At 41.1% G+C, this 25948-nt stretch overlaps 3 protein-coding genes and 1 long non-coding RNA gene across 6 annotated transcripts in view; 3 read left to right on the top strand and 1 right to left on the bottom strand.

Moving 5' to 3' along the window:
• Nucleotides 1-248: 248 nt before the first annotated feature.
• On the bottom strand, nucleotides 249-2406 carry LOC114434312 (uncharacterized). Of its 3 annotated transcripts, XR_003670488.1 has the most exons (4): nucleotides 1502-1647; nucleotides 903-1095; nucleotides 651-806; nucleotides 249-498 (listed from the first exon to the last, which is right to left on the bottom strand). It is a non-coding gene; the product is annotated as an uncharacterized LOC114434312 (long non-coding RNA). The 3 variants fall into 3 exon arrangements; XR_003670489.1 differs by lacking the exon at nucleotides 1502-1647 and adding an exon at nucleotides 2207-2406 and having other exon boundaries at nucleotides 651-1095; XR_003670487.1 differs by having other exon boundaries at nucleotides 651-1095.
• Nucleotides 2407-2437: 31 nt separating this feature from the next.
• LOC114434311 (elongation factor 2-like) lies at nucleotides 2438-8537 on the top strand. Its single transcript, XM_028403427.1, has 13 exons — nucleotides 2438-2589; nucleotides 3696-3910; nucleotides 4405-4586; nucleotides 4867-5075; nucleotides 5280-5458; nucleotides 5544-5649; nucleotides 5893-6145; nucleotides 6277-6472; nucleotides 6578-6944; nucleotides 7056-7409; nucleotides 7499-7681; nucleotides 7850-7982; nucleotides 8166-8537. The coding sequence occupies exons 1-13, from the start codon at nucleotides 2587-2589 to the stop codon at nucleotides 8357-8359; spliced, it is 2574 nt and encodes an 857-aa protein (XP_028259228.1). The 5' UTR covers nucleotides 2438-2586; the 3' UTR covers nucleotides 8360-8537.
• A 3080-nt stretch (nucleotides 8538-11617) lies between these two features.
• Nucleotides 11618-16415, top strand: sec22bb (SEC22 homolog B, vesicle trafficking protein b). The gene is made up of 5 exons (XM_028404540.1): nucleotides 11618-11830; nucleotides 13811-13920; nucleotides 14023-14183; nucleotides 15033-15179; nucleotides 15346-16415. Exons 1-5 carry the CDS (start codon nucleotides 11756-11758, stop codon nucleotides 15498-15500), a joined length of 648 nt encoding a protein of 215 aa, XP_028260341.1. The 5' UTR covers nucleotides 11618-11755; the 3' UTR covers nucleotides 15501-16415.
• Nucleotides 16416-24784: 8369 nt separating this feature from the next.
• notch2 (notch receptor 2) overlaps nucleotides 24785-25948 on the top strand; it is a 35317-nt gene continuing 34153 nt past the window's right edge. The window contains exon 1 of the mRNA XM_028402939.1: nucleotides 24785-25125. Coding sequence (XP_028258740.1) covers nucleotides 25053-25125 — 73 coding nt within the window. The 5' untranslated portion in view covers nucleotides 24785-25052. The remainder of the gene's footprint in view (nucleotides 25126-25948) is intronic.

The following is a 25948-nucleotide window of genomic DNA, read 5'->3' on the forward strand; positions in this document are numbered from 1 at the left end:
CTAATTGGAACCTAATTAGAATAAAAACTAAGCATCATCTTTTGATATGATGTACTTTTGGAGAAAAATGATGTCCACATATGTGGACTCTGGTTCCGAACTTCCATAAAAAACGATAAAGTCACCTTTGTGTAATAGAGTGAAAAACTCTTTATTTTACCTTGAATACAGCAGAGTTTTTTCCTGACTGCTTTGCATGTATTAATAATCAAAATCACAATCAGAATCGGTATCAGAATCGTGTTTATTGCCATGTAAGTGAAGGGGATTCACATTACTAGGAATTTGCCTTAGTGATTGGTGCATACAAAGAACATATAATAATTAACATGAAATAAGATAAAACTAAGATAAAATGAAGGTAAATAACACATACTCTTAAATATTAGAGTAAAAACAACATTGCATCATCACATTTTTTCAACATTGCATCGTCCTGATGCTGATACTCTGCAAGGTCTGGCATCAATGGAGAAGCCTTCCATCGTATTCCATGTCCTGCACAAGAATCACAACAAAAACAGAATTTATTGCAGGAAGTTGACCCATGTAAGCAACGGGTTTATTGGTGCATAATATACGTTTGTGTGGATATTTGTATGAAATGTAAAGCGTTACCATCAAGGCATGGCAAAAATAATAACAATAACCTTGTTTAGACTCTCGCTTTTCCTTTTTGTTGGTTTGGCTTGGTCCTGGTGTTGGCTCTTCTAAGTCATCTTCTGAGCTATCAGCCTTTATCTCTTGAGTTCGACGGCACCGTCTGGGAGTGCAGGATAAACCTGTATCTGTCCCTGTCCCTATACCTGTCAACAAGTATTGAAAATAAGGATTTTGCTTCCAATCCTTCACATAGCCCTAACTGAATAAAATAAATAAATATATATTGGGTCTACTCTAACCATTATCTGCACCATGGAGACGTTTACGTCCCCTGCTGTGCTCAGTGGGCTCAGGAATGGGGTCCTCCTCATCACTACTGTCACCCTCATCCTCACTGCTGCTTTGCTCCTCTGATGATGGGTGGTAATTCCCATCCAGGTTGTTTCCATCAATTAATCCAAGTAGCCAATGCTCTTTGCACAGAAAAACGGTCTGGAAATAAAAACATGACAATGTATTGCTTATTAGCCAGCTTACACGTGCACATTTTTACTAGAATATTACATTTTTACTAACACTTTCAACCCAACTAATTTAAGTATATAGGTATGTATTTAATGATTTAATTGTTATTTATTTCATTGGGACAATGTACCGCTCTTTAGCTGCAGCAAAGATAGCGTTTTTCTAATTTTACACGTGTGCGTGATTATCAGCATATCAGCTGTTTCGACGAGCTTCAGTCCATACGTACACATACGTGTACGTTATGTTTAACGACATACTAATTCATTATTTTTACACTTTTTTTTTCAAATTTGCATTTCATGACAAATATACAACGCTTATAGAACTAAATAAATCAGAATAAGCCATAAAATATGACAGCACTTCTTACCTGGTTGATGTTTGTGTATAGAGCTGCCACCTGAAAATTCCCTTGTGTTCGCTGCCATTTTGAATTTTTTCCGTAGTGTGTTATACTCGTTTGACACCACCGGATGGCAGTGTAGGTGACCACCTACATGTCCATACTATTCCCAGTTCAGCAGCGAAAACCATTGTGGACATAAGAGCAAAAAAGTGCTGTCCACGTATGTGGCCACTAGGCCCTAAGAGGATAACAATGGTGGTAAAAGGACCGTCATGAGATAGCTCAGTGCTGATGCTGTTTTAGGGGACTTATGGAGGCTACTGAGGGCTGAATCTGTGGGGCCATCTGCTGGTAAAAAAAAAATAGACAAGCAACACAGCACACTGTTTACAGTGTCAAACAAGAATTATAATTCCTGGATTAACAAACCTAAACTGAGACTTTTTGATAGTTGAACTGAAAGAATCACAGTATATAAAAAATATTGGGGCTATTGGATTGCTTAACACTATTTTATACATGTCCTATTTATTTTATTTTGTATTATATATATTTAAATATATATATTTATATCTCTGTAAACAATGTCCCTTCTTTTGTTATGCTTTTGATTTGAGTCAATGCTACAGTTTATCCAGCTTTAGCTGTATTTGCAGTCAGATTTAAGAGGCCACGTGAGGAACTGCACCTTTTATTTCATCTTATTTTGAGTTGCTTTGAACTACTTACCCATTGCGGCTACAAAAGATCACATCTCTCCTGGTGGTAAAAGTTCCACTATAAAGTTGGGCTGTTTTTAGACACATGGTCACAAGGTGGATGAGGGCTGACTGGACACATTTTCTAGGCCCTGTCCTACAACACCCCATTTAACGCCTCTCCCCAAGTCTCGTTTTCCACAGCAAGTAGACTGTTCAGTCATGAGGACGCCTTCATCATTCTGCGCCGCAAACATCAGTACGTGCTTGCGCAAGCGGCTGACGCACGCTGTATAAATTCCTCTTTTCTGACGTCAGCGCTCTCTTCCCTGCCTAAGCCCTCGTGAGGTGGGCAGTGTAAAATTTCCTGTCTCTTTTCTCCACCAAGAGAATCCAAAGCCATCCGTCAAAATGGTGAGTTTTTCGTGCTTTTCCGGGCAATTATCGTAATATTGAAAACACAAAATGGCTCCAGCCCTAATATTAAAGTTGTCGTATGAACACTGTATGGATGATGTACGATTTTACATGTCATTGTATGGTGACTCTGCCGGCAACCATTTTGTCATCTGTGCCGCTATCTTTAAAGGGCCACTAGACTGACGAGACGCGGATGTGATATGTTACAAAAATGTGTTTTCTGTTTACTAGTTTGTCTGTTATGTTGGCAACAAATTAAAATGTCGAAATGGTTACATAGCGTGCTGCTTTGGTGTTTGCCAACTTTGACAATGACTGCTTCCTGCGCTAACATTAGCTGTTGTCACAGACAATGAGCTGTCAATAATGTCATGTAAATGCAGCAGAATCAGGATCTGGGTGCTGTATAGACCATTTCGTGAGAGGATCAGCACCATTGTCAAAATGTTTTTTTGGTAACTGCGCATAGGTGGAGGAATAACTTGCCGGTATTGCGACGCGGCTACATGTAGCATTAGCATGGCTTTAATGTCTGTACACGTGGCCTATTCATGCTGGCACATTATGCCGGGCGTTGTTGGTTTTAACGGTTTCCAACAACGATTCGCTGGTTATGTTGTTTCTTAACTAAGGGATATGTATTTATGGCCTGTGTAAAAAGATAAGCATGGTAAAGGGTGGATTCGGTTAGGCCCAGCGCAGACTACTATAACGTCATCTCTGATGATGGCGGATGCCCAACGCCCTGGGTGCAAGTGCAGAGTGGTGGAGTTTACCTTACGTAAGCAACAATTTTTACATGGCTGCGGCTACAGTTTGTGTACAATGTAAAGATTTTAAGGTGTCCTGAGTATACATGGTCTGAGTATACCTACGCATGATCAAAACATGATCATGCGTAGGTACTTGGACACAACAAGTGCAGGAATTACACTTAGCAGTGATTTTTGTCCCCCGTTGGCACACTTTAAGGATTTATCATTTAAAGTGTTGGCAGAAATGTTTGCTTTGACAAGGCAGTGTGTGGTGAACTTATTTTAGTTTAGTTTGAAGAACTGTTTCTGGCTAACTAAATGTAAATCTGAATTGTGTTCCCTCAGGTGAACTTTACCGTAGACCAGATCCGTGCCATCATGGACAAGAAGGCCAACATCCGTAACATGTCTGTGATTGCGCACGTGGACCATGGAAAGTCAACTTTGACAGATTCACTGGTTTCAAAAGCTGGCATTATTGCCTCTGCCCGTGCTGGAGAGACGCGTTTCACAGACACGCGTAAAGATGAACAGGAACGTTGTATTACCATCAAGTCTACGTAAGTATCCCGTTAGATTTGAGTGCACTGTTAACCCGTTCCCCTGGTACCACAGTTAACAATACATTTTGTAGCCATTAGCAAAATCTGTTTGTTGTTTTAGAGTCGCCATACATATTTTCAATATTTCAAATGTTTATATGGCAGCTAGGGGCAAGTTTTCTCACATGCCCACAGCTATTTAATATTGCTTAAACTGTCTGGTAAGGCTGGTGAAGCATCTCATGTCATTTGTACCATTTGTTTATAACAAAAAAAGCATGCTCTTACTTAAGTAATCTGAAGATCATTTGAAACCAAATAAGATGAAAGCAAAAACAAAGTATTAAGTGTCTTAGGAATATTACATACATGTTATGGTCATGTATAATACTAAATTTAGAGAAATGTCCAGTTACGATTCCACTAGACTGTGTCAAAACTTAGTTCATGTCTGGTCTAGTTTGTACATGTTGTATATGTGATGTTTACCATGACTTTGTCCTAAATTGCAGAGCTATCTCCCTGTACTATGAGCTCAGTGAAAACGACTTGGCCTTCATTAAGCAGAGCAAAGATGGCGCCGGCTTCTTGATCAACTTGATTGACTCCCCAGGGCACGTTGACTTCTCTTCTGAAGTGACTGCTGCTCTCCGTGTCACTGATGGAGCCCTGGTGGTGGTGGACTGCGTGTCTGGTAAGGATTGATCTAAATGATAAGATTGAAAAGGTGATGTGCATGAAGAGGTTCATGAGGCTATTAAGGCAAAGTCAATAGATAAAATAAAATGTTGGAATGGTTTTGAAAAGGAGGGGTGTGCAGGAAATGCAAGAAATTATTCAGACTGAGGGGGGCAGCCTTGTGGATCTGTGGAAAATCTTTTAAAAATTTTTAGAATTGTTGATGCAATGGTTTTAGTCTGACTTTAGGAGGAGAAACGGTTTAAGGTGTAATTCTCAATGTGTCTCCCCAACAGGTGTCTGTGTGCAAACTGAGACTGTGCTTCGTCAGGCCATTTGTGAGCGCATCAAGCCAGTCCTGATGATGAACAAGATGGACCGTGCCTTGTTGGAGTTGCAGCTGGAACCTGAAGACCTTTACCAGACTTTCCAGCGTATTGTTGAGTCAGTCAATGTCATCATCTCCACCTACGGAGAGGATGAGGGACCCATGGGTAACATCCAGGCAAGTGACTCAACAGGATGTTTTTGTGTTTGAAAATGGAAATGTAAAAATGTCATGACTATTCCTGTCGGGTAAATTTCCAAGTAATAAATTACTAATTTACTTGTGGATGTTTGAAAGATAGCCGTTTGCAGTGTCATATTGAAAGGCGGATTAAGAACTGACTTTTATGTGCCGTTACTGATGTACTATGATGTCTTGTAGGTTGATCCAGTCATTGGTACTGTTGGCTTTGGCTCAGGACTCCATGGCTGGGCATTCACCTTGAAGCAGTTTGCTGAGATGTATGTGGCTAAGTTTGCTGCCAAGGGCAACACCCAGATGACACCAGCTGAGCGCTGCAAGAAAGTGGAGGACATGATGAAGAAGCTGTGGGGTGACAAGTAAGTCGCATAATTTAATTGCCAAGTGAAGCATATGTGATTGTGCAAAGTGTTATGTAGCTAAATGTTTTTTACTTTTTTATAGGTACTATGATGTGGACAATGGAAAGTTTGTCAAGAGTGCTGTTGGAGCTGATGGCAAAAAGTTCTCCCGCACCTTTGTCGCTCTTGTCCTGGATCCCATCTTCAAGGTAAAAAGATTGATTGGTGTGCTGTGAAGAACGGTGCATTATAGGAACTATGATTTAATTCAATGTTGGTCTAGCAAAATTTAACCTGCAAGTGATGATTTGAATATTCTTCACTTTGACCTGATTAACCAGTGATGATATACTTCAGCCTGAGCAGGTGCAGATTGACGTGGTTTCATTTATCTCCTGGCCTTGTTCTTGGAAAATTACATTTCACTACTAATTCAGTGAATTTATTTGAAGGTGTTCGATGCCATCATGAACTTCAAGAAGGAGGAAACTGCTAAACTGATTGAGAAACTGGACATCAAGTTGGACAATGAGGACAAGGACAAGGAGGGTAAGCCTCTCCTTAAGGCTGTAATGCGCCGTTGGCTGCCTGCTGGAGAGGCCCTTCTCCAAATGATCACCATTCACCTGCCTTCCCCTGTCACTGCCCAGAAGTACCGCTGTGACCTGCTCTATGAAGGACCTGGAGATGATGAGGCTGCCATGGGTATGAAGCAGATTGATTTTTCATACATGAATGAAGGGCTGTTCAGTATGCAGTCTATTCAGATTGTCAGTTAAAGGATTTGTGTGTATTTGTTTCATTTGTTTTTGGGCTAAGAATGTTTGTCTCCTCAGGTATCAAGAACTGTGACCCCAAAGCTCCCCTGATGATGTACATCTCAAAGATGGTCCCCACCAGTGACAAGGGTCGCTTCTATGCATTTGGGCGTGTGTTTTCTGGGAGTGTGTCCACTGGCCTGAAGGTACGCATTATGGGACCAAACTTTGTCCCCGGAAAGAAGGACGACCTCTACTTGAAGCCAATTCAGAGGTTAGTTTCACTTCCTGTCCTGTACCTCAGTTATGAGTGGGGAATAATCTGTGAAGAGTTAACCTTGATCCCATTTAAATAGTTTATCACCCTGCTCTTTGCCAGGACAATTCTAATGATGGGCCGTTACACTGAGCCCATTGAAGATGTGCCTTGTGGTAACATCGTGGGTCTGGTTGGAGTGGACCAGTTCCTTGTCAAGACCGGAACCATCACCACCTTTGAACAGGCACACAACATGAAAGTGATGAAGTTCAGTGTCAGCCCTGTGGTGAGAGTTGCTGTTGAGGCCAAAAACCCTGCAGACCTGCCCAAGCTGGTGGAGGGCTTGAAGCGTCTGTCAAAGTCTGATCCTATGGTGCAGTGCATCATTGAGGAGTCTGGAGAGCATATTGTTGCTGGAGCTGGAGAGCTGCATCTGGAGATCTGTCTGAAGGATTTGGAGGAGGACCATGCTTGCATTCCAATCAAGGTGATACTCTGAACCTATTATGTCAAGTTGTTAGCCCTAATGAGCTTCATGATATGGTGAAACTGGTCAAAATAAGACATTATATTCATACATACATGTTTTTTTTTTTAGAAATCTGACCCAGTGGTGTCCTACAGAGAGACCGTCAGTGCCGAGTCAACTTTAATGTGTCTGTCAAAGTCTCCAAACAAGCACAACCGTCTGTTTATGAAAGCCCGTCCCTTCGAAGAGGGCCTGGCCGAAGACATCGAGAAGGGTGACGTTGGTGCTCGCCAGGAGCAGAAGGCCCGTGCTCGTTACCTTGCTGACAAGTTTGAGTGGGACGTTGGTGAGGCCAGAAAGATCTGGTGCTTCGGACCTGATGGCAACGGTCCCAACATGCTGGTGGATGTAACCAAGGGGGTGCAGTACCTTAATGAGATCAAGGATAGTGTTGTGGCTGGCTTCCAGTGGGCCGTGAAGGAGGTAAGAGCCCAAAACATAAACAAGTTTTTTTTTACTTTTATATTCTGTTACTGTACTTTGAATTCACAAGCTCTGAATGTCCTTTTTAGGGAGTTCTCTGTGAAGAAAACATGCGTGGCATTCGCTTCGACATCCACGATGTGACCCTGCATACAGATGCCATTCACCGTGGTGGTGGTCAGATTATCCCCACAGCCCGCAGAGCTTTGTATGCTTGTGAGCTCACAGCTGAACCCAGACTTATGGAGCCAGTCTATCTGGTGGAGATCCAGGTGAGCTCAAGTCTGCGTTTTGATTTTTGTAGCTTCCTGCCAAACGCATTTGTATAGCCCATTTCCTCAGATTCTTACCATTCATGCATTTAAGTGTGTAGGGATGTTACATCCACAGCTGCATATACGTTACGTCAGTGTCACTAACGCACATGGTCTGATCCGCAGTGTCCTGAGACTGCAATGGGTGGAATCTACGGTGTGTTGACCAGGAGACGTGGTCATGTGTTTGAGGAAGCCAGAGTCATGGGAACACCTATGCATGTCATCAAGGCCTACCTGCCTGTCATGGAGTCATTCGGTAGGTCTTTATCAACATTACCAAACAAAGGTCAAATATTAGACATCACGCTGTTACGTGCAAGTATAGCAAGAGTTCTTAAATATCAGTGTCTGATTACAGATTGATATGTAAAGTCACTTATGTTTTCATAATCAGGTAAAGGGTTACCTACCTATTAAAATAATTTGTTTGCACTCGCAGGTTTCACGGCTGATCTCCGTTCCAACACTGGTGGCCAGGCCTTCCCACAGTGCGTGTTCGACCATTGGCAGATCCTCCCTGGAAACCCAATGGAGGCAACAAGCAAGCCTGGCATTGTCGTCACTGAGACACGTAAACGCAAGGGTCTCAAGGAAGGTGTCCCAGCCTTGGACAACTACCTGGACAAATTGTAAAAGCCTGGACCCACCACTTGGCTCTAGTCTCATTCCTCCCCTGCCCAACAATTTTAAGTCTGTTGTGGGACCGGACTGTACAGAACACACTGAGCACTAATGTTTGCCAAAAGGATCGACAATAGTAAAGAAACAACCACAAAAATTGTAAACGAAAATAAAGGAAAATAAAAACTTTTATGGTTCAGGCCTTGTTTTTCTGTTCACCATGGCACCCATGTTTTTTTTTTTGTCATGTCTTTTACAAATCAGTTTTATAGCAATGATTAAATTGACAAGACATTGTGAGATAATTTGATATTGTGATAGTGCTAGAAACATGAGTAAAATAACGATTGTTCATGTAATGTTGGGTAGTTCACCTATCATTTGTGCCAGAAAAAATCCAAATGTGCAGTCTTACTGGTACATGCTGTGGCCACTAGTGGGCATTGAAATATCAGTGCACGATGGTTTCTGATGAATGGAAAGGTGGGGCAGCTGAGTGGATTTTATGTGTTGGTACAACGGGGGAGGGGGGACTATTAATTTCATTGTATTCTACAATAGAAACCAAAGTCTGGTGTTGGAAACGGTCCTATGGGGAGCTGTCACACCTGTAATTAAATCTAGACATCAAAAGAATTGGCAAGTAAGTTTGAACTGCGTTATAAGTTATACCACAGATGTGAGAAAAGCATCTTTGAGACCTTTTTATACAGGGATTTAACATCCTTGAGAGGTGAGCAGTTAATTCAAAGAGAAGTGAGTAAAGTCTCTAAGGCTAGCGGTGTTGTCAGTCATTAAATACTGTGTATTAGGTTTAAACAAATGGGAAGAGAGGCAGGAAGTCAGGATATAAAACCAGTGTTAAACATTGTGATTAAGCAGTTGCATTGTTAGGTAAAATTAATACAAGGTGTGAATGTGAAGACTCTTCATCCAGGTCATGTTATTCTTCAGGAGGCATCTTGACTTAAGCATATTTTCTGAAGATATTTCAGAGGCGTGTCCTCTGCTGAAGTGATCTTCATATACATAACTCTTCTATGAGTTTATATGACTCAATTTTAAACTCTTGGATAGACCATTTTAATTTTAAGCGTCTTCCTTCCGAGCAGCCACATAAATGATTTTTTTTGATGAAGGCACAGTTTTGTAGTTGTAGAAGTCCCACACAGTTTGGTAAACAAATTTATAAAATGTGTTTATTGATTTCAGTATTGTTATGTCTGTGCTTGGTGGTTAAAATCCTTAAAATGTCATTTTACAATGGTTACACCAACAGGCTTTTTCAGGGCATATTCAGGCTTTTCTAAAGACAAGGGTAAATAATAACACATCCTCTTAGGCAGTGACAGTTAAAGCTCAACATAAAAACTCCTGTTTCCACTCTTAACAAATATAAATGTCATACTTATTACATGAGTATCATGTTACTCAAATATGGGGGAGACTACAGACTGTGGCATCTAATTATGTAACTGAATTGTCCATTTTTTTAGTCTGTCCTTTATGACTATGTCATGACTAGTTACAATTTAGGGGAAAATGGGAAGATGAAAATTTGATTTCACAAAGAAATTAGCTAGATACTGACTTTTACACACATTATTATAAAACAAAAAAAATGCCACATACACTGCTAAAATAAATAAAGGGAACACTAAAATAATCTCAATAAATTCAATATTCCAGTTGAAAATCTTCATTCATTACATAGTGGAATATGTTGAGAACATAGAAATGATCAATGTAACTCAAAATTATTAACCCATGGAGGTCTGGATTTGGAACCATACTCAAAATAAAAGTGGAAGATCACATTACAGGCTGATCCAACTTGAGTGGAAGTTCCTCAAGACAAGTCAGTCAGAATGAGGCTCAGCAGTGTGTGTGGCCTTCACATGGTTGTATGACCTCCCTACAACATCTGGCCATGCTCCTCATGAGGGGGTGGATGTTGTCCTGAGGGATCTCCTCCCAGACCTGGATTAAAGCATCAGTCAGCTCCGGGACAGTCTGTGGTGCAACATGGTGTTGGTGGATGGAATGAGACATGATGTCCCAGATGTGCTTGATTTAATTCAGGTCTGGGGAACAGGCAGGTCAGGCCATAGCATCAATGCCTTCATCATGCAGGAACTGCTGACACACTTCAGCCACATGAGGCCTACCATTGTCATGCATCAGAAGGAACCCAGGGCCCACTGCCTAAGCATATGGGTCTGAGGGTCTCATCCCGAATGGCAGGCAGGGTACCTCTGGCTAGCACATGGGGGGCTGTGTGTCCCTCCAAAGAAATGCCTCCCCACACCATTACTGACCCACCACCAAACCGGTCATGCTGGAGGATGTTACAGTCACGTCTGTCACAAGTGCTCAGTGGGAAGAGCACTGGGCGCCAATGGTGAATCTGCCAATCTTGGTATTCTCTGGCAAATGCCATTCACAGTGTTAGGCCGTAAGCACAAGCCATTTGTGGATGTCTGGCCCTCATGCCACCCTTATGGAGTCTGTTTCTGACAGTTTGAGCAGAAACATGCATATTACTCTCTGTATTTATAAAACCCTGGCTACGGCCCTGACTGTAAGGAAAGGTTAAAATGGTCTATGTGGTTATAGTTTTTGCCTGCATTTTTGTTGCACTCTGAAAATTGCAAAAATTAAAAATTCAAAGCCTTGATAACGGTCAATAGACTATAAGCTTTATGGATCTGCCACAAAAAAGTACTTTTCAAATAATTTTTCTCATAGATATTTTATGTCAGTGTTGGGAGTTCTCATAACGCTGACGTGTGTCTAGTAAGTTTTGTTTTTGTAAGTACAGTCCGTGCTGTTGAGGCACTGTCGCCCCCTGCTGTCTGCTCCTACATTTACAGGATACACTGTGGTTGGTGCACCATGTCGGGGGAAAAATCAGCCCGTCTTTATGTTTGTATTTTTTTTTACACCAAGGTGGCACAATAACATATCCATGGAGTTGTTGCTGCAACACTACAAAACATGTCCGCAGGCTAAGTGAGAATGTGTGTTAGTTAAGTTGCTAGTTTGGTTGCTAGCAACCTTTACTTTCTTCTCATTGTTTGCCTAGCAACCAAACTAATGAGAAGAAGAACACACATGAAGGTTTAAAAAAAGTGGAGTTCTCTTTATTCCCATTTTTGGTCACATTTAGCTGAAATAGCAAATCGTGTTGGGAGGCTTTTACACATTCACACGGAACCTCATTTACAAACACATGGTTCCGCATGAAACGGGGACGGCAGGATTTGGATGTAACACACTAATCTGTAACGTTTCCGGCCAGCTCAGCGCGTCAGCCCTGTGGTGTTGTCAGTTTACAGCCTGTCAAACAGTGGTAGCAGTTACCTGCAACGTTTGCACTGCGGGGAAACAGCGGAACATTTGTCAGATATGGTGCTGCTGACGATGATCGCTCGGCTGGCTGACGGACTGCCGCTAGCCGCCTCAATGCAGGAGGACGAGCAGGTTAACATTTTAGCCTTTTTGCCTCTGTGGTCGCTAGCTATCTGCTGTTCACGGTACAAACTGGTGTAGTAAATGCCACTAAAGTTGTAATAATGCTAATTAACGTTAGCTACTATTACCTCGCTGACTGGCTCCACATCTGGAAGAAAATGCTCCTCCAGATGTGAGTCTCTAAGAACTCCACCATGATGTATGGAAGTTATTTCGCCACAATGACTTGGTGAAAGTGGAGGCTTCCTGCTTTAGGCCTGTGTTACCTGTACACAGAGGAAGCCTTTTATTTACATAAGTCAATTGACTCATCAGTCTGCTTATAGAACAGACTCAATGTTTTTTAACCTTACACTTACTTACTCTTAAGTAATGTGAGTACAAGATAAAATCATTAACACCTCATTAAAGTCTATATGCAGACACACAGATGTCTGTATCAGGGTATATGGTAACTGATAAGTTACAACGAAATACCCGAGAACAGAAAAAAAGAAATTGTAATGTTTAAGGTCACTAGAAGGGTTTTAAGTTTCGCCATTACATAATTTGTCCATCAGAGATTTAATGGAGCCTTAACAAAATGGTGGTATTTACATAGAGAAATGCACTGCAGTGAGCGCAACTCACTTAAACTAGATTTAAACTCTTAAATGTCCAACTCACTTAAACTAGATTTAAACTCTTAAATGTCAAATCAAGCTCTAATGTGACGCCAATCTAGAGAATCTATGTGATCAAAGAGGAAAGTTGCATTTGATATTATACTTTCATTTGAGAATAAGCACCCGTAACCTTGGATTATTGTTTATGTTTGATAAGGCCTTGATTATAACATGTGGTGTAGATTTTTTTCACAGGGCCATGTTGTTCCTCCATCTTACATTATCATTCACTGGCTCCATCCTATTGCAGATAGCACTATAGTTTGCCAGAAAAAATAATTTGTGTCTCCTAGTACATGGTATGTTAGCTGTGAAAACATGGCCATCATACTTGCTCTTCTGACCTCCAATCTTCTGCACCGCAGAAGATCAAGGTGCATTTTGCCAACTGCACAGTATATCATAGTGATGATGTTGGCCACTAGACACACACACAAGGAAAGGAAATAGACCACAGGCTTCGGTGAAGGGTATTGAGTTGATTATCTTCAAACATACCACTAGATGGCACTAATTCTTACATATTGGTCCTTTAAAGGACAGTTCTACCAGCAGTCTGTGAAAAGAAACAAAATACTAGTCCTGCACTTCCATGAAATCTGGAGACTCGTATATTTATTTATTATTGCAAATTGTGATCTCAAGGACTAAGACTGGATAAGCTTCATGATCAATAGATTTTACAATTTTTTGGATGATAAAAAAACAGATTCATCTTTGCATATGAAAAATGTTCAAATGGATGGCATTTGTAACATGAGAAGCTGTTTTTACTCTGTTTGTGCATGACTTAACAGCAGTCTAACATCTTTCCCTCACTCTCTTGTTTGCTTTCATAAAGGGAAGTGAAAAGGTTTGTTGTATCTCTGCTCTGTGCTTCGTCATTATACATACATGTTTCTGTGATGCTACAGTGTTGCTGTCATTTGTTAGAACCAACAGAAGCAATACAAGCTGAATGCTGCCGCCCATAAACAGTTTATCACAGAACAGTCACAGTGGCTGTTCTTTGAATGCCTTTGGTCTCAGATATAGCATCACACTGTCAACCCTGTCTTTAGTAATGTATGTAAATTATTTTTAGGCACAGGGCAAGAAATTAACATTAATAGCAACATTAACAGCTCCTATTTTTGTCTTTCTTGACAAACAAAACCAAAACTGTAGACATTTAATTTCATGTAAGCTCCTCTCGTGATAAATGAAAGTCTGCTTGTGTCCACTTGTGTAGAAAGAGGTTAGTTTCTTGCCCCAGTTAAATATTGTATGAGCTGTGTGAGATATCAGTGAGTTGTGTGATAACACTCCTTTTTCATCTCTGTAGTTGGGTCGGGACCTTCAGCAATATCAGAGTCAAGCTAAGCAGCTCTTCAGGAAGCTGAACGACCAGAGTCCCACACGCTGCACTTTAGAGGCTGGTTCCATGGCATTTCAGTGAGTATGAATTACAATAGCACTGTATATCTCACAGTTAATCAGAGTTGCCTCCCCCCCAAGATACTTTAATTCTGCTCTTACTTTTGGCTTTAATTGCAGCTATTGTATAGAGAAAGGAGTGTGCTACCTTGTGCTGTGTGAAGCAAGCTTTCCTAAGAAACTAGCCTTTGCCTACTTGGAAGACTTACAGGCAGAGTTTCATGAGCAGCATGGAAAGAAGGTCCCCACAGTCTCCCGCCCTTACTCCTTCATTGAATTTGGTAAGAAACAAAAAGACTGAGGCATTGAGCAACACCATGTTCTATCCGTTTGGCTTTAGATGTGGATTTTAGTAGCTGTCCCACTGTAAGTAAATAATACTTAATACTGCCACTCATGGTCAGTTGTTTAAAACACCATTATTATGTTTTTATTTTTTTTTTACAAGCAGTGCTCTCATATTAAAATATTAAAATAAAACTGGAATTTGAAAAAGACTTAATCTAGTTACATAATCTAGTTCGATACAGTAGTATCTGTGCATTCCAGGGGAAGAGAAGAGCCATTACAGTAATGCAAAAAATAACCCAACACTGCTTCTTCCTCTGTTATCCTACCACTAGCAATCCCTACAGAGCCTCTGTGCTTATCATGAACCACCCTCATCTTGTTTAAAACCTTGAAAAAAGGTTTACTGGCATCCCAGTAAATCAGATAGAAAGAACTCTGATGATGTACTGCATTAATTTAATCTTCATTTTAAGCTGTTATGTCATTGGATAAGTGATCAAACATGCAGGTATAAGAAGCTACAGGGACTGATAATTGCTGAATGAGCTAAGCTATCATCCTGCTGTAGTGATCAGGCCTTCAATCCTCTCATCCTCTGACCCCAGAGAAGGTGACGTTATATCAAAGATTCTTCCTTCTCTCATTTTAAACTCAAAGCTTATCTTAGTGGTATTACACAAGGATATGGGAGATAACTGCTTTGCATGCTAACTACAGAGATTTCTCTGCAACACAATACATAATGTCTGACCTCTCATCAGAGCTTCACATTCTGTTGTCTAACAATATAACAACTTGTCTTCTTTGTTCTTTAATATTATTTTTATTTGCCTCTTTAGACACCTACATTCAAAAAACCAAGAAGTCATACATTGACAGTCGAGCAAGAAGGAATCTAAGCAACATCAACACAGAGCTCCAGGATGTGCAGAGGATCATGGTAGCTAACATAGAGGAGGTGCTGCAGAGAGGAGAGGCTCTTTCTGGTGAGTCTTTTTTTATCTCAGCCCTGTTCAGGTCAAACCAGCGCTCTGTGTCCTAAATAATAAAAGTCTGGGTTGCTTTCGCTTTGTGAAATGTATTCTTTTATCTTCCCTCATGTTTCCTTTTTTTGTGTTGGACTCACTCTCCTCTGGTTTCTCCTCCATACAGCATTAGATTCCAAGGCCAGCAACTTGTCCTCCCTGTCGAAAAAGTACAGGAGCGACGCCAAGTATCTGAACACCCGTTCCACCTATGCCAAACTGGCAGCTGGTGGAGTCTTTTTCATCATGCTCATCGTCTATGTACGCTTCTGGTGGCTCTGAAAGAGGAAGGAGAGGGAAGATGAAGGAGGTATTGACGTGGAAGACGAGCTGCACAGCGTCTGCAGACAATACAAGAAGATTAAAAAAAAGCAGAATCCTGCTCCTAATAAGACTGTACAAACACACCACCGCCCATTTTGTTCTCGCCTGTTCATGGATATGTGATCTGAATATAAATGATGTCATAATATATAGTTTTATTATTAACGGTTATACAATACAGGCTTTGGTGCAGTAGTTGCCCTGATTGGAGCGGAAATGAGTAAATGTGTGTGTGGGTGTGTTTGTGCATATGAAGATCGACTGTGTTTGAAGTTAAAGAAAAAATTAAGACAAATTTCCTGTTTTTGTGAGTTTCCAAAGCTGTATTGTACTCTATCCGGAGTGGATGATTCAATCTTATAACCTGTCTAATAATACAGAAAAGAGCAAACATACTTTTTTTTTTAATTTTCTTTTTTTAACATATACAGTGTCTGCATATATTTGGACAACATGGCATTAATCTACCATAAATAGGCTCAGCAAACAATAAGCGAAAGTAAAATCTGAGTGTTTTTTGTCTAAATACTTTTTTTGGCAGGTTTTTACCATAATGGGATGTAAGTGATAGTATGAAACGTTTTCAAAGAGGATGAAGCCAAGAAGGGTTTTTTTTTTATTTTACAAAACATATTTCTGCCACAGATCACTATTTTCTAGTAAATTGTGGTCACAGAGATTGCACAGAGGGTCTTAAAGGTGCTCTCATATAGCAACCCTGTCACTGATTATGTTTTCACATCAGAGTCAACTGAACAAAAAAAAAAAATCCACTTGAGTTTTTAACATCTTAGAGCTGGCCTTGTCCTGAAGGTTTGTGAATATGTTTGCCACAGATGTGCTAATTCCACTTCCCATGTGGTACTGCTGTGAGAACGATCTTAACGTTAGACGGTTTATATTTAAATTGGAGGAGAAAAGGGAAATGTACCCTCAGTGATTTACAGATGTGTGTGGTCCCTAAACCGGCCTCAGCGTTGTATCTTCGCTCCAGCTCTACATGTTCCTGTACCTGACTGTGCAACTTTCTGCAAGCAGGCGTTTACAGAAAGAAAAAAATTGATGTCCAATTTTGATTTTGTACAAAGTTTTACACCCATGTATAGCCTTGAGATAAAAAAAATGTCTTCAGGCTGAGTCACAGGTGTCAGAGAAAGCCGCAGCCTGCTCTCAGCTGGCGAGACCACTTTCTCTTTTTTTTCTTTTCTGTCTGCTATCTATGAATAAAATCATTTGCACAAAACATGCTTCCTTTCTCAAATGGTGTCGGTCTGGCTGTGGTATGTGCTCGATGATGCTGCTAATTGACAAACATTTTTAAAGTAGCACAGACCAGTACTTATTGCCTGCTGTGTGTGATTTGATATTTAACACTTTTTTTTCACCCTCTGAGTAATAATACATCAAAACAACTTACAGGAAAAAGACACTCATCGGTAGACTGTGTGTAGGAAGCTGTCTGACTCAGAGTACTCCCAGATTTTCTATCATATTTTAACCAGACTTACACAACATAGATATGCTGGTTTTTACAGACGAACGTGCTGCTTCATGCTGTCTGCCACATTGACCAGCAGGTGGAGTGCTTTGCTAATTATTGATAAATGCAGCAGAGGTGAAGTTGCAAATCCCTTTAATTTGCAACTTTATCTTGCAGATGGCCTCTCATTAGCTGAGCTCTAAATCATGGGGTTGTTTTCATGGATGGAAGAAAATATAGCTTGCAGCTTTCAGGGTTGAAAGAATAAAGGGGAGGGATCTGCTGCGAATGCTACTTCTGTCACATGAAAATGTAAAAATCACCATCAGAGCGGCAGTCTGAATCTTCAACTTGAGGTAGAACAGGAAATGTCAGTGAAAAAAATGAGAAGCAACAGAGGGTAGCGTGCCAAAATGAAACCACAGGGCACAGACTAACCTTTTCACCTCTGAAGGGAAGTGGGTATTTGTGAGTTTAGCCTCAGTTGCTATCTAAGTTATCTTTCTTTGTAATCTTGTTCCACTAAAAAACAGCTTTTTGCTAACCTTCCTTTTCACTAATCATATATCTGCAGCTGATTAGAGTCTGCATGTCGCTGTGTTGCTGTGAGCGACCACGTGCTCATCTTTGCAGCCATTTCAGTTTCAGTCATGCCCTGATTTGCCCAGCCGTGCTCGCTACTTTCCAACCTGCCTTTTGTTCAACTAGACCAAATTCACTTTTTTATATTGAATATATACATTTAATGTATAACCTCAATAATTCTTTTTACATATAAACATACATGCAAGCCAAACAGAGAGCAGCAAGGAAATAGATCACCTCAAATTCTATGTATACCGGTATAAACGTCTTAATTCTCTGTTATATATTTAAATACTATCATTTTTTAACTGATTGGTTATTTCCTGTGTGCGTCTGTAAAATCTAAAATGTGTGACTATACGTGTGTTAATTTCACATTGATTAAAGAGAGGGCCACATGCCCTTCTCTCACTCCAGTACTTTCTTTCCTTCCTCCTCAGGTTACCATAGCAGCAGCGAGTGTGTGACAGTCATGTGAAAACGAAGCTGATTGGATTAAAATACTTTGTGTGATCAGAGGTCAGGAATACAGCGCATGTACTAAACACACACAGCCCGAATTAAACTCTCTCACACACACATACTCACACAACCAAGACAGATTGAAAAGTTGAATGCATCTATACTGATATATTTATCAGTTTTCAAGAGCAAAAGCTGTGGTGTATTCTCTTGCCAGCTCATCTTCAATAAATTTCCTGTCAGAGATACAGACGGAACCACACGACCGTCCACCCACACTTAACTGAGTCTTTTGTAATCTTAAAGCAACAGGACATCGAAATATAAAGAGACCTTCAACTTGAGCCGCTCTGCTTCAAAGTCACTGCAACTGTCAAGTATGCAAATTCAGACTTGATTCAGTGGTTTCAGTCATGTTTTTTGGCGCAGTCGCTTCAGAAAAAAACACACTGTCTTCAAGCACTCAGCTCATTCTGTGTTAAACGATTGTTTCCATGTGCGCCCAACATCCACTGAACATCATTAGGAGTTGACTTTACCACCGCACAAAACAACACACCCAAGATTTATACTGATTTATGTGGCAAATGTGAGCAAGTACTCACACAATGATGGAAAAATCTGACTCACAAAGCCAGTTTGAAATTAACAGATTAAAACTGTTCACACACTTAGTTTGGTTTGGTAACATAAGACTAAAATGCACCTTGCCTATTAGCTACCTTGAGCTAAGACATAATATTACCATCTTTGAGAACATTGAGGTGACCAGATCTTGGTTTGTTTCCCACTGTGTATATGCAGTGTGGTGGGAAGGTGCAGTCTAATGCAGACCTGTGGATTTGTCCATCATAAAACCATGTTCCATCAGATCAGCTTCCCACCTCATCCCAGCTGCTTCCCACTCTCTTCCCCTTCATCCTCTTCGCTTAAGCACCAATCAGAGCAAAGGGAAGCTGCGGACACAGCAGCTGTATGGCAGAGGAGAGGGCCATAAAACGCAGAAGGCCGAAAGAGGAAGTCAAGGGAGCTGATGAGTTATTGCCCCACAAACGTACACACCGGGTCCTGGGAACCGGGAGCTTCTCACAGGGGGGGTCTATGTGGAGTGTTTCACACACATGCCTGGATCTGCTCTTGCACTCGGTGTCTGTCTTTATCAATGACGACCCCCCTCACAGCTTCCCACCGTAATGCTGCATGTCTATTAAAAACACCTTCAACTGTGTAATAAAACCAATATAGTATCTTTCGTCCCAGCCAGAGATACACACAGTATTATTTACCCATGTCTCAAGCTGAGTGCTAAAATTGCCCTTAAGGTGTGAGAAAGTGTGCAACACACAAAAACAGGATATGAAGAGGAAGAGACAAACATGAGACACATTGATGAGCACAGGAAGATCATACATTAACGTGTATAAAGGTGCAACAACACACCCAGACCCAGGTTTATGTCATAATGCAATTTAAAGTAAAATATGCATGTTTTTTCTGTTTCAAACAGCTCTCTGGTGTTTATCTTTCCAGGTTTATTAATAGTGTCATATCTGACACACACACAATGCTGAGCTGTGCCTGTGAGAAAGTGAGGGCTGAAGTGTGAATTCTTGCCATGCCTGTCTTTTAGCAGCTTGTGAATTTATGATACAATTAACCCTGGAAGATATGGCGAGCAGCCTCACTTTACACTCTCTAAAGTGTGTGAAGTGAAACACACAAACATGCAGAGAAACACGGTCTGCACATATGTAACACATCCAGCATGGAGAAAATGCAAAACAGTCCCGAAACATGCTCAGCCAGGTTGTGATGATGCACAGAGGTCGTCAACAGGCGAGGTCTTAGACAGGGCAGCTAAAAAAATACTTAAGTAAAAAGCTTTTTAACTGTTTGTTTGAGGAAACGTTTTCAGATGAGTGATTTTGTCAGGAGTGACAAAACGACTGACCGACGACTATGAGAGATATTTACAGCTGATGTTTCCCCACCAAACAGAAGTGATGAAGCTGCTTGGAGGAAACATCTTCAAGAAAACAGTTGCCTCGCTTTAACCCTTTGAATCTAAAATACAGTCATGATAAGACCAGGCCAAGGGCACAATGTCCATTATTTGTTTTGTGTATTATATTCAACAACTCATACTCAACCCATACACTGTCTGCTCTTAGTTAATGTTTTAATTTTTTTAACTCTATCCTGTCTCAGATGTTTTTGTATGAAGGATTCATTTGACCCAGCCCATTAGCGTTAGGTGCCAGGACATGATGGAAGAGACATGTGTGTTAATGTACATGTAGAAGCCATGATATTATCTACATTTATTCCTCTTTTCTTAATGTGTTCCACAAACTAAAGTCACCTGAGCCATCTTTAAGTTCTCTATGCCATAAAACCATTCAAGAAAAATGTCACCTTTTGTTAGTAGTTCAAAGACATAGCTGAGGGTTTAGGTTACATAAGAGTCATGTGGTCGTTTTGCGTTAATCTGAGCCAGTGTCACAGTCTAGTCCCAGTCTTTTCCACTGTCGAACGCATACTCGTCTTCATAACTTCCTCCCTAATTTAAGGGAATCAAATCTAACACCCACCCAGACAATTTCTCAAATGTGTTGTCTTCTGTGGTCTTCTGGGTGACATGTCGGCCTTTTTTACTGCATGTTCAAATGCCTATCTTAAGTTTTATTCATGCCTTTAGCTGTAGACAGTAAAACTATATTCATCCCAGAAGTCACACTTTTGGAAGACTGAGGAATGTTGGCTTTCCACAAATGAGAATTCTCCATGCATGAGTGCATATGTGGTGTGCGCATTAAAATCCTATGTGTTACACAGCATTTCAAACTGTAGTTACATTCCTCTTCATCACGAGGATGATGGAGCTGAATTCTTTTTTAGGGTGACTTAAGGGAACCTGAAAACCGCAATTAAGCGATGCCAGCTAGGCTATATGCTATAAGTTGTTTGTGACTAAAAGAGTTGGGAAGCAAGGTGGTGTTATGTATGTGTGTGTGGGTGAGTGGTGTATATAAACCTGGCAGGACCCAGATGACACTGCAGAGGCCCGTTATTTTCCCACAGCGCATTATAAATAGCCTGCTAGTGTGGGGTGAATGTGGGCACGCTGGGGCGCTCATGGGAGGATCCCATCCACGCACAACAGCACATTCCTGTCCACCTGGCCCTGCCAGAGCCTTAGGTCAACTTACACGTTTTCATATATGCACACACACACACACACACACATATCTCTCCTCCTTGCACCTTTCCCTTTCCCCTGTTTCCTCGCCTCTCTGCCAACACCCCTCTATCCTCAGCAGGGACCCCTCAAGTGAGGTCCGTGCCCACATCACGCTTGGTCACATTGTGCATTCGCACTTACCGACTTCCCACCTTTGACCACTGTGGAACGTCATGACGCACACGTTCACTCACACACACTATCTTGGTTTCTCACACAAACATACTCACAGGATTCCTGCTTTCTTTGGGGAAGGTGACCACTGCCGAATGCTACATTAGCGCCCTGTAACACAGACTTTACTAATGAAAGCTGAAGATGGCGGTACACTTTTTTTTGCCCCTTGTTTTGCATGTTGTCTGCAACTTGATGCTGTTGGTGATGGGATGTGGGTTAAGGTGATTCCTCACCTTAACCATTTTTAAATAATTACAATCTCCGATGACAACCCCAGTCTGATGTTTATGAGACTGCGTAAGCTGCAGCCACAGTCACAGTTTAAGCAATTACACGCGATGATTACACTATGAAATTCCTCTTTTTCATTTGTGGTCTCTGTCTTCATATTTCCTAGTAAAATTGCACAACATGGTAAATTAAAATTAAAATTTAAAATCGAGGTTAAAAAAAAACACTTGCGCAGGTATGTTTATTTTGAGATTATCCCATGTCTAAGCAGGTAAATGATTACACTGATTTTAGTGCAGATTTGTGAGCTTTTTAAACTTATGAGACTATTATCTGCCCCAGTGTTGACATTTCACTCATATAACCTCCAGTTCACACAGGAAAATGATATACTGTGATTAAATACTTGGAAGCCCTTGTATCAGGTCTATCGCTCTGCAAATTAGATAGCATGTGGCTTCTTGTTGACCTGCAGTCAAGCTCTGCTTGAGTCAAGGAGATCTGACTCTGAAATGACCATGAATTTCCATGACTGCTGTTCTAACCTTAACTTTAAGGGTTTATCCGTAGCATGTGCATGTCACAAATGTAAAGCTGTCCACAGGCTGCTTCTTTTACAGAATTCAAAACAGTTCACTGAGAAGGGAAGAGGTGATAACCAACACTAAATATATATCCCCTCTTTTTGCTTCCTGTCAACCAGATCTGATTACACAGTTAAGATGGCATTAGACAGATCATGCTTCCGCCGCAACATGTGCAAAAATCTTGACGAGGGCACAGAGGGCATCGAAACTTCACACCTGATGCTGGACATTCAAAAATGTTTATCTCAGCACAGCGTGCACCCACACAGTCTGTAAAGTCTGCACAGTTGCACTCAAAAAGCTATGCATAAAGTATAAAGTATCTCTGAAGCACATAAAGCAATGAGAAAGCACCATCGCTGCACAAATCAGCTGCTTCACCAGGGTAATGAAGAGTGTATCGGTCTCTGCTGCTGCTAATTATAGAAAGGCATGGTATACACACTTCACCCTGTCTGCCAGTTTAAAACGTAAAGCCTTCCTCCTTCTTCTTAAATAACAGGCCCTGACTTGGTTTCCCATGGCTATCATGCTAGCGGGGAGGATGGCGTGTTTATGGATAAGGGGGAGTGCAGAAGAACGCACACACACACACACACACACACACACTGGTATTATCACTCATTACTATCTGCCCCCTGAACACCATGTTGTGCAGCATAAATCTACAGGCTGACAGCTGGAGCCACCCTGACTGATGAGCTCCAAATCAGTGTGAAGACCCCAACATCGATGAAAGCGGCTCCCTTGCCATGCATGGCAGCGGCTGATGGCTCTGATCCAGACCAAGCTTTATGGCTGCTCTGCGGTGTACCTGAAAAACAAAACAAAAAAAAACATGCTCTTTTGTATCTTATTGTTTCTGGAGTTTTTTATGTGGTTTGTAAATGTTTGCAGCACAAACAAGCTGCTATTATTTAATCTGCTTTTGTGATGAAGTGTTTGTTGTCTACAACAAGAGATCTGATGTTGAGGTGAGTTTAATACAAAGGTGTCTCAAAGAGATTTTAACCTTCAGCGAGACTGATCTTTCCAAGTGCTTTGTCCTCGTATCTTCTCTCTGTGGCAGTCTTTCATCAGAGCAATAGCAAGGAGGAACTAATCAGCGTTTTCTGCTTACCAGACAGGGCCACACCCTTTCTCTCCCCATGTTGCTCAACCTACAGAAGCCCACATCTGGAGTGACATCATTACAAAAACAGCGCTGCAGACAAAGTGATCCTCTAATGTGATTTATAACACCATACTATTGGTTGTACCATGAAGCAGGATGTCCACCTACAAAGCAGGGTTCAAATGTACACACGAATCTACTCTGTACAGTTGCACATGTGTCGACAGATAAAACCCAGGAGTGTCTATAATTTTAAACAGGATCTGATCAAACGGCTGAATGGCGTTACTTGTCGTGCCAGCACCTGACATCTAACCACGCGTGGAGAACCAGAGCTTGACATTGGCCACAGCAACAAAAGGATTGTCAGTACGGACCCCTGAGGAGATCAATTTGCTCTCCTCTGGTTCCAGGCCTTTCAGCGGGGTTGAATAGAGGACAAAAGGGCCGGTCACATCAGCAGGAGGCTCTGCAATGTTGCTCTAATGGGGTGTAAAGACAAACAAATCACTGGGATGAGATGTGGCTTTGTTATTGTGATGAGCCTGTGATTTACACCACGATCAATCACAATCCTCCTGATAAAAGATAATTAGTTTGGGAGATCAATAGCAGTCTATGAAGGAAGTGTGAGTGTGCCTGCCAAAGCACAGGCTGGTATTAGTGTTTTCTTACATGTTGGTGTGAGTAAGCTCTGCAGTAAAATAAATAAATAAATAGAAAGTAGGGATTAACCTATATTTTGCATGTAAATAAAGCTTACATCAACACCGATTTAGTGGCAAAGAAACTCCCCTAGAAACCTTGACATGTCTGTAAATACACATTCTACACAGTACCAAGATGATCAAACAGAATAAAACACCAACAAACAAGACGCACAACTACAGAGCAGTCATTGATTATCCATCCTTTTAACTCCTCTGCCCAAAATTACCTGAAACCTGCAGCTGCGATAACACAGAGCTACAGTGGCAGAAACGAACTGCTGCTACTACAATGAAACAAACTTGATAAAGAGTGGGTGTTAAAAGACATACCGGGAAAAAACGTGCAGCTCACAGGGAGGAGAAAAAAAAATCATTGAACGGGTTAATTTTGACTCATACCAGGCTCCGAGAAGTAGAAAAATGAGAAAAAATTCCTCCGCCGCAGCGACACACGGGAACGAAAACGGTCCTTTTTTTGCTGTGTGTGAGATAAAATGACATTAGGAAACATGTTTTTTTTTTAAGAAAAGGCATTAAACAAGCCTGATGGGGTGTATGGTTTTTATCAATTAGAGTTTATCTTTATTTTTTTTTTCAGCGTGATAGATCCTCGCTGACTTCAGCGGAAGGATACATGTTTTTGTTTCTTCGCTGGCGGTGACTTTAGTGACTGCTGGCTGAGCGTACAGAGGTGGAAGACTCTTTCAGCGCCGTGTCAGACTAAGAGAAGTTACATTTATTTGGGTTTTAAACTCTGTAGAGCTGGAACGAGCGTAAACTAATATTGACATGTTGTAATTTGGCACTTTAACCTGATTTTTTTTGAGAATTCGGCTTGAGAAACTGTTTCTTTTGAGAACTAGTCGTCCAGGGAGACAGCTCAACTTTTGGGCTGGAAGAACCTATGAAGGTTTTTCGTAAAAATGGATCGGATACCCGGTTTCTCCTCGGGAAAATCACTATTAATTGTCTTCTGCTCCATTCAGCTCTGTCTGGGTAAGTTTTCTATTGTTGTGAATGTGCGCTGCGTTTCTAAACTAACTTGCCATGATCACGTTTTGGTGCCGCTGCATCTGCGGGACGCAGGGCAGACTTAGCATCTCTCCTCTGCACTTGTGTCCGTCTAGCTAGTTTGGTGAGTTGTTTCGAAGAATTAATCCTCGAAGAAACAGAAACTGTTCATACAGGTAACTTCACATGTATGTCTGAACTGTTTAGAACTCTTTAATTGTACCTAGTAGATATAAAGTCGTCCGTGCTGCCTTGGATAGGTACGGCCTTTTACCCAAAACATGCGTAACATTAACCTTACTCTGGCTGTGATAACCTAAACTCAATTGACTCCGTATTCTTGGAGTTTACAAGACTACAAAACCACATTTGAAGTTAGCTTTACCCCAAACCTAATTCAGAGAGTCTGAATTATCTAGATACTACGGCCTACTACTGAGCTGAGTCACACCGCTGCCCAGATGTTGAACAGCAAGAGCTAGAGGAAGAATTCAAAATGGACACTTATTTAGACTGTTCTGCTGAATCTGCAGAAAGAGTACTGTCAGTGATCAAAGGTAGGATAGCATTTGGATTATTTTCCAGATTATTTGCAAGTATGTAACAGACTTTTTCCAAGTCTTCTGAGTGAAATGTCAAACAAGAGCTCTTATATATAGAGATATGTTTAGGTCAAGATGACTACATATGTGAGAAATAATCCTGCTAGTACACAGGAATACTTGTTTTCATATACTGGTGCACCTGTGTTTATTTGTGCACAAGATAATGAGAGGCCTTCTGCAAGCCCAGCTGTATTTCGGTGTTG

The sequence above is a fragment of the Parambassis ranga genome, chromosome 4, assembly GCF_900634625.1.
Source record: "Parambassis ranga chromosome 4, fParRan2.1, whole genome shotgun sequence".
In the NCBI taxonomy this organism is placed as follows: domain Eukaryota; kingdom Metazoa; phylum Chordata; class Actinopteri; family Ambassidae; genus Parambassis; species Parambassis ranga.